Source organism: Ictidomys tridecemlineatus, chromosome 15 (genome assembly GCF_052094955.1).
Source record: "Ictidomys tridecemlineatus isolate mIctTri1 chromosome 15, mIctTri1.hap1, whole genome shotgun sequence".
Lineage (NCBI taxonomy): Eukaryota > Metazoa > Chordata > Mammalia > Rodentia > Sciuridae > Ictidomys > Ictidomys tridecemlineatus.
In genome coordinates this window covers 57,582,295-57,594,817 of record NC_135491.1, presented here as the reverse complement: position 1 = coordinate 57,594,817, position 12,523 = coordinate 57,582,295, and the positions used below count along the sequence as shown (strand labels likewise).

The following is a 12,523-nucleotide window of genomic DNA, read 5'->3' as shown; positions in this document are numbered from 1 at the left end:
CTGGTTACCTGATTTAAGTTTTTATAGGTGTTTTACATCTGGGACACTGGGTTAATCAGCTCTCATCATTACGAAGGACTTCCCCAGAGGGCCGTTGTGTCTCTTGTAGTTGTGCAAGCTACACTCATCTTCACTCCTAAAACTAGAACCACAAGACAAACCCATACACCGTCCTCTTTGTTTTTCCTTCCACTGGTCCCTGTCCAGTTGCTCGGTCTGGGCAAACAACTTGAGTGTCCAAGTTGCTGGGCAGTGGGAGCACACAGGAGCCAGATCACACCAGATTCCAGAATGCTTCCCTGACCCCTGCCCAGATCTGTCAGGCAGGCGAATGCTCCCTTTGCTTGGTAGTGGCTCACCTGGCATACAACATCACCTCCACCAGGCAAGACTGCCCTTCCACACACTCAGCAAGGGGGTCACACAGGCCTCTGTAGGTGACCTGCCTCCCAGAGGAAAGGCAGCCCTGAGAGGATTGAAGTCCACAGGGCCCACAAAGATGGCTTTACACACAAAATACATGAGATGCGTTTCCATTTTCGTAAGAAGTGATCAACTAATTAATACAACTCAAGTCTGTTTCCATTAGATAAAAAGCCACTGCAAAGAAAAAGAACAGCAATGTACTTTACTTTCTTTTTTTTTTTTTTCCTTAATATTTATTTTTTAGTTTTCGGCGGACACAACATCTTTGTTTGTATGTGGTGCTGAGGATCGAACCCAGGCCGCACGCATGCCAGGCGAGCGCGATACCGCTTGAGCCAATCCCCAGCCCCGTACTTTACTTTCTGTTCACCTTAAAAAGAAGAAAGCAGTTTGTCTATTGTGGGATGGGAGGCCTACTCTTTCCAAACACAGCTCTGGCAAATAGGTGGAAAAGGAGTCATGCCAGGATGATGCCAAAGTGTGTCAAGTCACATGCACTGAACTTCCAGTCCAAACTGGAAACTGCTTTTTCAAGAGTTTTCTTTTTCTTTTCTTCTTCTTCTTTTTTTTTTTTTTTTAAAAAAAAGGTCAGCTCTTCCTCACTGACTAGAACTCTAGTCACAGATGAAAACGGAAGTTTATGTTCCTGGCACAAAGAGCAAAGATAGGAAGCAAAGTAGTACCAAGAGCAATTACTTGAAAAGACTATAGAGACTAGAACGCCCTCAAAGGGGAATGAAGGGAAGGGATGGCAATAGGAAAGACAATGGAATGAACTGGACATCACTTTCCTGTGTTCACATATGAATACCTGACCAAGGTAGCTCAACATCATGTATAACCACAAGAATGGGAAGTTAGGGCTGGGGATGTGGCTCAAGCGGTAGCGCGCTCGCCTGGCATGCGTGCGGCCTGGGTTCAATCCTCAGCAGCACCACATACCAACAAAGATGTTGTGTCCGCCGAGAACTAAGAAAAAATAAATGTTAAAATTCTCTCTCTCTCTGTCCCCCTCTCACTCTCTCTTTAAAAAAAAAAAAAAAAAAGAATGGGAAGTTATACTCCATGTATGTATAATATGTCAAAATGCATTCTACTGTCATGTATGATTAAAAATAAAAAATTAAAAATTAAAAAGAAATAATGTTCTTAGCCGACAATTCCTTGACCAGCAACGAGAACGTCCGTGGAACCAGGATTCAGCAAGAACTGGAAGGTAGCTGAGATGAGCAGGACAGGGGCCAGGGCACTACTTCAAGGCAGGGGTGGAGGCCCCAGTGAGAGCACCTCTATAGCTTTGGGGACACATCTGTACTTACACTGAAGAAAAACAAATGTGCTTTTGCATCTAACCCTAACCCCCAACACAGGCCCAGGCAGCAAGCAGATGCTAGATAAATGTTTATTGAAAAGAAATCATCAGTCACTTAAGGAACTTCAAACAAAACAGAAATCTCACTGTGAAGACCCAACATGATGAATCATCAAAGGGGCAAAGTTCTGGGTTTCTCTGACTGGTTCTGCTTGCTTAATTCCTCTCAGTGCTGAAATTGGATAATACCACTCTCAGAGTAGGACAAGCTGGGATTTTTGCTGTTGTTCACACACAACCTAGTCTGAGACAGCAAAATATTTGTCCAAAGTATGATTTACTTACTCCTATTCACAGGTGAAATGAAAAAAGCTGTACATACACCCATACTGGGGTCTGGGACAGCGCCGGGATAGGGCCACCTGGGCAGGGGTTCGACACTGGTCTAGGGGCTGGTTCACAGGGATCAGCACTCAGGTTACCCGGAGGGCAATTCTGTCAGCAGAGGGTGCCCAAGGATCACAAATTACATGCAATTATTTCAAAGTTTTTTAATTTGCTTCCAAAAGTATTAAAAGTAACATTTAAAGATCTTAACAGAAATAATCTCAGAAGAATCATAGGATATTATGCGTGACACCTTTCTTAATACTTTATTTGTAGAAATATAATCAGGAAAGAAATGTTTTTAAAGGTGTCCCTACCCCCTCAAAAATAAAGGGAATGCTATGCTTAAGTCACCTTCCCTAACTATTCTTCCCATTATCATTAAGGACATTCAAGGGCTACTCACCTGGCATCAGTCTGCCTCAGAAGTCCCCAAAAGAAATGTCCTACTTCCCTGTCAAAGTTATGGTAGTTAAAATGCTTGCAGAGTAGATTCCCAGATCTGGAGAGCCGAGGAACCCAGCCCTAGACACTCATGAAGGATCCCTCAGACCCCCGCAGTTGTCCCACCTAGCAAGAGGAAGACCATGCCAGGACCCTTGCTGCCACCTCAGACCTGTGGTTTTCTAGACACCCACCTGCTCCAAGGGAACACTTAGTCCTCACCTCTCCTCTCCACACCCATATCACCACTTCATCCTATGCATCATTTTAGCCACAAATTGGTCTTTGTTTCCCAGAGATGCCACAGGCTTTGAGACTGTTCCTCTGAATATTCTTCCCCCCATGCCCTTGTCCCCTGCTTCCTGCCTGAAAACTCTAGTTCAAATGTCACCCTGCTAGAAGAGACATCTCCCAGCTTCCTGACAGTCACACTCTCTTGCTTTTGCAATCCACCTTACCTTGACCTTCTCCTGGACCATGCCACTCCACCTCCACTGCACCCGTAGTCAAAAGTCCAAGAACCTGGGCTGGGCTGGGCTGTGGCTCAGTGGTAGAGCCTTGCCTAACACATGTGAGGCCCTGGGTTCGATCCTCAGCACCCCATTAAAAAGTTAATTAATAATAAAGGTATTGTGTCCATCTACTACTAAAAAAAAATTTTTTTTAAAGTTCAAGAACCCTTCTAACTGATCTCCTTATGGCCACTGAGACCCCATGACAGCCTTCTGTATAAGGCAGAGTGTGATTCCAAACTGCAACCTGATTATGAAATTCCATGGCCAAATGTTTCATCTCCTCTTCCACATTTTCTTCAGGATAACGACAGTAATGTCTAATAGTGGTTACAATCATGGACCTGCCAGCTCTTTACTGAGACACACAGGCTGAGCTCTCTGAAGCATTCCAACCTCCCTCCAGGCACAGGGCCACCATACACGGTGTCATACTGTCTCTGCTGTAAACCTCAATTTCCCTGAAAACCCTCCTCAACTTTCCTGAGCTATGCCAACAGAATTTGTTCCCTTTCTTTGGGACATATTTTTTAAAAATATTTTTCCCCTAAGTTGTTGATAGATCTTTATTTTATTTATTCATACGTGGTGTTGAGAACTGAACCCAATGCCTCACACATGCAAGGCAAGCGCTACTGTTGAGCCACAGTCCCGCCCTTTGGGACACCTTTTTGAGGTTGGTATGATACATGTGTTGCTGTAATTACCTGATTAGCAACCTCCTCACTGGACCATAAACTCCATGTGAGAGATGAGGACTGGTTTTGCTCACTGGTAAAGCCTCAATGCCTGGTGTATGAGAACTACCGAGTAATTATTTTTTTTCTTTGTACTGGGGATCGAGCCCAGGAGCATTCTACTTCTGATCTACAGCCCCAACCTTTTTTATTTTTTAATTTTGAAAGACTCACTAAAGTTGCCCAGGGTAGCCTCAAAATTGTGATCCTTCTGCTCTAGCCTCCCAAGTAGCTAAGCATGAGCCACCTGGCCCAGTCTCACTACTATTCAATGGTTGAACAAAGCAACCAATAAGTGCATGTTCTTGATATGTGACACTGTTCACATATCTATATGAACAGGGTAGTAGTTACAAGAACTACTAATCTAAAAATGGATTAGCACAATTAGCCTGTTTCTCTCCCCAATGCTCTGTGAGCTTCTGAAGTCTAAGGGAGCTACCTTTTTGACACTACACTCATGATGTCCAGTCACCAAAAATCTTGAACAGAACAATCATAAAAGATATAAAGTTCTCTTTATGTGGTTCTGAATAGAAGTGTCTAACAGCCTACAAATTAATTCCAGACAAAACAGGATGCTACCCCTGGAAGACCTAATTTTCTACTTTATCAATTAGAAACAGTTCAGTGTGGTTGTCTGTGGAGACAGAGACCTGAGTTGGGAAGAGTTTCTCTCTCTCGCTCTCTCTTTTTTCCCCTCTGTTGCAGTACTGTAACTCCACAAAGTGAGGAGAAAAGATGACTCTAGAGACAGTGAAGAAAAACTCAGGTGAATTACCTACTTCTCTTCTATTCACAGACAGGTGACCCGCCAATCTCTCCATTCAAAGAAAGGATGGTACTCTGGGTACTCCATTGTGCAAAGGCAATGGGCCTACAAGAATCTGAATGAGAATCACCTCTTTTTAAATAAAAACCCAGAGCATGGCAGCTAAAATTAAGGGGCTGAATGTCTACCAAGAAAAAAACTTAAGTTGTTTGGACAACATTTTTATTCCTCAGAAATTTCCATAATCCTCTGTACATTGGATCTTGAAAAGCCACTTTAACCTCCAGAATATCTGCTTCCCTGGTGAAATCAGGTAAACAAGAAAAACCTCACTCGGGCAGGTGCCTTCAGTAATTATGAAAACAATGTCTGCTTCAAAAAGTTCAGTTCAGTGACTATCTGGGTAGAATAGATGGCATCATGGAACATGGAACAACACAATAACAACCACAAATGCCCCATCAGAGAAAAGCACAGAAGAGAAACATCAAGCTGGGGGCTAATGAGCAGACAGGAGGATGACTTATATTTTTCACTTTAATGCTCTGTATTGTTGGCGTGGTTTAAAAATAACATATCTTTATTTTGTAATTAAAAATAAAAGCAGTAAGGACTTTTATCATAATATACTCTACACAAAATTAGTAACATATTAAACTTTTAAACACTTAAGCATTTGCTTCTTCATTCTACACATTTTCATTAAGGAACTCCTATGGGGGAAGTCACAATGTGAAATACAGCGCTCTTTACAGTCTCTTTCAGATAAGCAATTGGCAAAGTAGAAAAAAACACTGGATACTGAAGTCCAAAGACCTGCTTCTAAGTACCTGATAATTCACTTATCAGCCCCATGTGACCTCCAGTCACAACCTTTAGGTCTTCACTCATCTGTAAATGGTGATAATAATACAAATAGAGTTGCTATAAGGATTGCTTTAAACTAGACAGTTCATACTGTGCGGCATTCTTCAAATGCTGATACTGCAAACTTTGGTGTCTTACTTTAAATATGTTCTTCCTGTCCAAAGATCAGATCTACCTAAAAGAACTATTTCAGGTCTTAAATAAATATATATGGTCTTGACAACCATCCAAAGAAAATTATTACCTAAAATATCAAGAGAAGCCATATATATATATATATATATTTTTTTTTTTAAAGAGAGAGTGAGATAGAGGAGAGAGGAGAGAGAGAGAATTTTTAGTATTTATTTTTTTTAGTTCTCGGCGGACACAACATCTTTGTTGGTATGTGGTGCTGAGGATCGAACCCGGGCCGCATGCATGCCAGGCGAGCGCGCTACCGCTTGAGCCACATCCCCAGCCCCGAGAAGCACTATATTAAAAATTTCTTCATCTTCTTCTCAATTCTGCTTTGAAAAAAAGTCCTTAAAAAAATTTTTTTTAAATATATCAAGCAGGACAACTTCAAAGCCAGCCTCGGCAACTTAGCAAGGCTCTAAGTAACTCAGTGAGATCTGTCTCTAAATAAAATACAAAAAAGGGCTGGGGATGTGGCTCAGTGGTTAAGTGCCCCTGGGTTTTAATCCCTGGTACAAAAAAAAAAAAAATACACACACACACACACACACACACACACACACACACACAATCTTAAGAGATGGGCTGGGGGGTTAGGCTCAGTGGTAGAGGGCTTTCCTAGCATGTGCAAGGTCCCGAGTTTAAAAAAAAAAAGGTATTTTATATACACACACTCTCACATACACACACACACACAAACATACATATACACACACATACAAGGAAAAGTTTTTTTACAACACCGGTGGGAATCTCCAAAAAGTCCAGAATTAAACTTTTATTTCCAAACTCTTACTATTTACCCCAAAGCTTCAGCCTGACCTTGCAAAAGGGGAAAGGTTGATACCTTCTCAAAGAACAGAAAGAGTATGTTTTTAATGATATAATGATATATGTCTCACCAGAGACACTGCTTCACTTTTCTTTTCAGTTACAAAATGTCTAACATAGGAGAAATGAGATGGGAAAGGGATGCTAGAAAGCTCTTGCAGTTATTTAAATAACCAATAAATTCACAAGTTAATGGTCCTGGCTAAATTTAAACAAATGTAATAAAATTAAAAAACATTGCTTATATCCATGGCAAAGGACATTATCATGTTTATGTGAGAATTAAACAATGCAGATTGTCAACTCCTGAGGTAAAGCATAACTTTCTGCATAGAATTATACATTAAATGCTCTTAGTTCTACTTGACAAGGTCTGTGCTTGCAAAATGTAATTTAGACCAAAATTTGGCTTTATTCTATGTTTTGATTTTCAGTGCAGGGATTGAACCCAAAGCCTCACACATACCAAGCAAGCACTCTACCACTAAGCTACATCCCCTAACCTATTCCACGCATTTTAAAACAAAAATGAGTATTTCTGACATGCACTCACAATGGAAAATTTCTATTTTGGTGGTTGCAAAGCTGCCCTTACCGCATCTCACCCAGCCAGCAAACCTCCTCTGAGGACCTAGTGGGATAAGCTACTTACAGGGCAGCTCCATTCTCACCCTATCCAAGGCACCCACAATATCAGGTCTAGAATGTGACACTCTATTTTATACAGTTTTGTTTTCCTTTTTCTGTTTTGGCGGTTGAACCCAGGGCTCAGCACCCTACCCAAGCCCTCTACCACTAAGCTACATTCCTAACCTGCATTTTGTGCAGTTTTAATGCCATTGGGGGGGGGCAGCATTCAGTATCTTACAGCAGGGCATACCTAATACATCTAACAGTATTCAATTAACATTTACACAGATCTATTTTTTTTCCACAATAGCTCCAGGGAGAGTGTAAGTTTAGAGCTGTCAATAAGTTTTTTGATACTTTTTAAACCTTTGCCAGAAAAAAAAAAAAAAAACACCAACATGTACCAATGTATCAATACAGAGATGAAAAGGGGAATTTCTTCATAAGGACAAAGAGAATACCAAACACTACCACTATCAGAGGAGAGAGAAAGAGGTGTGCACTGAGGCAGCCAGATATTAAAACCAGAGACCACAGGCACAAGCACAACAACTGCCTTCCTATGAGGAGATTCTTTCATTTAATGCATTGATTGTGGGACTCTTGAATCATGGAATGTGGACTTCATGGCCCTTGAGCTGATATTAGAAAAATAAATGAAGAATTGATCTGAAGAATGACAATCAATAAGGCTGCAGACACAAGCCCAGAAGGTAGGGGCCTGAGGGTCTTAAGAACAGCCACCATTCTTGTGCAGGTGCTGCCTTTAAGGGGGAAAACTCCAGGAACACAGGCTTGAATCCTCCTGGACATTACCCTTCTCTCCCAGTCCTAACCCACACTCCTATCGAAACACCTCACCTGCCCCTTTCCCAGGAAGGAGCAACTGGGCCAGGAAAGGTACTAAGGCAAGGCCTAATGGAGAGGTAGCTTCTGGTTTTCCAGGTCTTCAATGAAAATGGATCACAGTCAAGGAGATTTTTCTAATAAGTCAGAAAATAACTAGGTCATGAAAGTCTACATAAACTATACATTTTCTGGTGGTTGAAACAAATACTATGAACATACTCTACAAGTTCCCTCTATGTTCTTAACACTAGTCCTTAATCCAGCCTGGACTAACAGAAACAGTAATAGAAAAACCTTTTGGGAGATCACTTCAACAGACAGGAAAACTGCAGTCCAAGCACATGCAAGTCTTTAGAAATGGACTTCTACACTGCTGAAGTGGCACTAAGTGACAAATAACAGTAATCCAATGGCCCAAAGCCAGCACATTCCACTGCAAACAGATTTGTCTGTTTTGTGTGACAGTGATTCTTGCATGTGTGGCAGTAAGCAGCAATAACGGCCTGATTTCAAATTTGAAAGCAGGCTCTTCCTATTATTTTTCATTCTTTGCTGTGGTATCAAAGACAAGTGTCCTGAGTACCATCTTTAATGTGCCACTTGAAAACTCTGATCTATTAAAATATGTACTAAAAAAAAAAAAAAAAAGAACAAAAATAACCTTATGTAACTAATTTGTGTGGAGATGATACAATGTTTCTCCATTATTTGAATACTCTAAGCACAGCAAAAAGTAAACATGCCACTTAGGTCTGGCATTAAATAACATCAAACTTTGGAATCCTTTTCTTCTTAAGCTTTCCTATGTGAAGGACAGAAACTGAAGCGATACCCAAACTGGGTGAGGAAGCTTTATTGTGAAGACTTCACTATACATTACTTTGATGGCCACAACAATTTTTTCAAACACAAGACAGAACAAGTAGCTTTAAAATAATTAAATCATTTCATCAGTTCACTTGAGACAACAAATACAAATTAGAAATGTACTTACATTTCAAATGTCAAAGTTCATCACTTGTATTTGTTAAAATGATGAAAGATACTGGCATCTGAAATGCTTATGAGTTTCTCACCACTGTACTTCAATCTAGGGAACAAGGTTCAACCAATTCTTTACAATACTATGGAAGAAGGCTATAATCTATATGAAAAGTTTAAATTCTAACCTAACAAGTCAATTTTCAAATGGGACCTTAACCTTTAACTTCTGGATGTTATTTCCAACAGTAAATAAGTAGTCTGCATATAAAGGCACTTAACACATGGAAAGCAACCAATATTCCTGAATTAATGAATTAACAACATTTAAGACTGAAAGACCTTGAAGATAGCAGGTGACCAAATAAAACAAACTTCTTCAAATGTTCAGAACAACTCAAGCAGGATCCAATAATTAAGTCCTATCATATATGATTCTAATATTATTTCTATTACTATTATTTCAAAAATAAAATTGTGCAAAATCAAACTACTGCTTTTGCTCCCTTTTCCGTGAAAGACATTCAAAGAATTTAAGTCACGGTTTGAAAGAATAAATACAAAATGTTGCTAATATTCATATTTAGCTAATATTTGCCAATCCAATGTGTTAAAGATGTGTACAGACAATATGGTCATATAAAAACTCAAATACTGAGACAAGGAACACAAATGAAAATACAATTAGGCTTACATTTTATCACTCTTAACTTAGATTTCAATTTTGCATTGTGATTGGTGCTTATTAAAGTGAATTATGCCTGAACATCAGTTCATAAGTATTATACCTGTTCATACTAATCTTAATAATAAGCTATTCAATCAGTAGTTAAGCTGAGCAAAAGGCAAAAATCAAATTCTTAAGAAACTATTTGAATAACACAATTTGTAAAATTATTCAACTATTAAGCAGCTTTCTGGTGCAAGAAACTACACTAAGCACTTACAAAAGTAAATGTAAAAGTGTGCATAAGTTAAACGGGGGACATTCTGATGCAAACTAAGGTAACTAACACAAATTTAAAATCCCAGTTTTCTACAGTACCTATTTTAAAAGTAGATTTTTGAGTTTTTAATCCCACAATATGCATCAATCAGAAGTTATTAAAACCATTGTTTAAAAGAGGTCTAATCAGGTCTTCATCTGCCCAGAGACTACAAAAACCAATCAATTGCTTAAGAGTTATGATTTTACTCGCCGCCAGTTCTCCAAATAGCTACTTTATTTCCCAAATTTCATTTTAAAAGCACACCGAGATGACGTAAAATGTGCAACAATTTCTAAGGATTAGACGTCAACAAATCAGGGGCCTAAGGCAAGCCTGACAAGTAACGACCCAAGCTGACTTTTAGCCTGAATAACTGCAATTTGGGGGAAGGGAGAGAAATAGAGTGGGGAAGAGAGAGAACGACTCATGCACGCACATCTCCCCAACAGCAAGGTCCTTTTGACTCTCCCCGCTCCGGATTACACTCAACGGCCCCAGAGCTGGAGCTTCGGCTCTGACAGGGTGCGTTAGTGTCAGCCTGGCTGGGGTGCATCTGTGCAAAAGATGTCAGCCAGAGGCAAGTGCAAAGGCGGTCCCCGCGACTTGAGTCGGCTTCTTTGCAGCAGAACCTCCGGATGCTGCGCAGCGGCTCGGGTCTGGAAGCCGGAGCAGGCGCAGCCCGCGTGGCGGTGCCGCTGGAGGCTGGATGCGGGCTCGGGGCGCGGGGGGCCAGGGGCGCGGCGACCGGCGCGCACAGGCGGCCCCCGCCACGGGCAGGCGCTTCGTGCCGGCTCGACCGCGGCCCGCAAGCACGCGGAGGCCCTCCCCGCCCGGCCCGCCGGCCCGCGGCGCCCGCGCCCGGCGCCAGTCCCGCGGCCCGGGGGCGGCCGGGCACAGAGGGGCGCGGCGCGGGGCCTAGGCCGGCAGCGTGCCCGCGCCGCTCCCACCGCGCCCGCCCGCCGCAGGGCTGTCCCCCCAACTGCCCGGGACACGGCCTTCCGGCCGGGGGCGCAACCAAGCTACCTGTGGGTTCCGAAGGGCCATGGCGGCCCGTTTCAATGGGACTCGGCGCTGCTCCGGCGCCTCACGCCGCGTCCCCCGCCGCCGCCATCTTCTCGCCGCACGTCCACGCTCGCAGCGGCCGTCGCGCCTGCGCACTGCCGCGCCGGGGGCGGGGCGGGGCGGGGCGGGGCGCGGGGCGCCTGCGCGCCCCCGGGGGGCGTGTCCCGCTCTCTGCGCTCCACCCGCGGAGCCCACCGCCCGCACCGCCCATCGCCCGCCCTAGCCTGGACCCGGGCCCGGCCGCCTAGGGTCGCGTGGAGACGGGGGGGCGAAGACCCGGCGGCCTGGGTCGGGGGTCGCCTGCCGGGCCCCGGGAGCTCGCGCCTCCCCGCCTTCCGGCGGGGCCTCGGAGTGGTCGCCGCAGGTGCCTGCCGCCCCCTGGCTCGTGGACACCCCTTTCCTCCCATTTATTCCCTCTCGTTGGAGCGCGCTGCAGCGCTGGGCCTGAGTCCAGCGCGTGGCGGTGGCCGCGCCCCCGGGCTCCTCGCCCTGGGGAGCAGGCGCCCCGCGGCCGGCCGCAGCCGGGGCGGTGTGACCCGGACCAGGCGCTGGGCTTGCCTCAGCCCTGGTGTCCTCTCCCGTGGTGCGGACGGATCAGCGCCTTGCTCACGACGTCCGAGAGCCCAGCGGGAAGACAGGGCTGTCGTGCGTCACCGCGAGGCAGGTTTCCTGTCAGCCCGTGTCTGCAGATGCCAGCAAGACCCAGCCCACGTTCCTGTAGCAGCGGGCCGGGAAGGGGATGCCAGAGGGGAAGGGAAGGGCTGTTCGGAAATGAAGCTTGTTTTTTAAGCTTGTTTCACTATATATTTTCTGCCAATTGGAGAACTTTGAACATGAATTGCGTATAGATGATTAGTGAATTATTGGTGATTTTCAGAGTGTAAAAATGATACTGTACATCATGGAGAGAATATCCTCATTGTTAGAAGATGCTTCCCGAAGAAGTTAGGGGTGAATATTAAAGCCTGCAAACTTTTTTTTAATGGATCAACATCAAGAGAGGGAGGAGGCCCGTGGCACACAGCTATAATCTCAGTGGTTTGGGAGGCTGAGACAGGAGACTTCGAGTTCAAAGCCAGCCTCAGCAACTTAGTGAGGCCCTCAAAATTAAAAAATTAAGTAATAAAAATTTAAAGGGGGTTGGGGATGTGGTTTAATGATTAGGCACCCATGGGTTCAATCCTTGGTACCAAAAAAAAAAAAAAAAATCTGTATCATCCAGATGCATAGAGACAGAAAATGTGGCAAATGTTAATAATTGTCAAAACTGAGTTATGCTATATTTCAACTTTTCTGTGTTTGAAAATTTTGATAACAAAACGATGGGGAAGACACCACATGAAACTTTCCTGCACATGGAGAGCGCTCCCGTGCGGACTAAGAAAGCCTACTGGTGTTTACAGTAGGCATATAATTGTGTGATTTTTATCATAATGTTGCTTGAGCAAAAAATACAATTTTAATAAGTGAGTCTCAGTCTTCACTTTCAAATAATTCACAGAGATGTTAACACGTGGCTTTAAAACAAGGAGATAAATGGGAAAACC

At 43.6% G+C, this 12,523-nt stretch overlaps 1 protein-coding gene across 2 annotated transcripts in view; it reads right to left on the bottom strand.

Moving 5' to 3' along the window:
* Usp10 (ubiquitin specific peptidase 10) overlaps positions 1-11,095 on the bottom strand; it is a 63,788-nt gene extending 52,693 nt beyond the window's left edge. Inside the window, exon 1 of one of the 2 annotated variants that reach the window (XM_078032762.1) lies at positions 10,938-11,095. In XM_078032762.1, coding sequence (XP_077888888.1) covers positions 10,938-10,958 — 21 coding nt within the window. In that variant the 5' untranslated portion in view covers positions 10,959-11,095. The remainder of the gene's footprint in view (positions 1-10,937) is intronic. The other variant, XM_078032761.1, reaches the window with a different exon arrangement.
* Between the last annotated feature and the right edge of the window lie 1,428 nt (positions 11,096-12,523).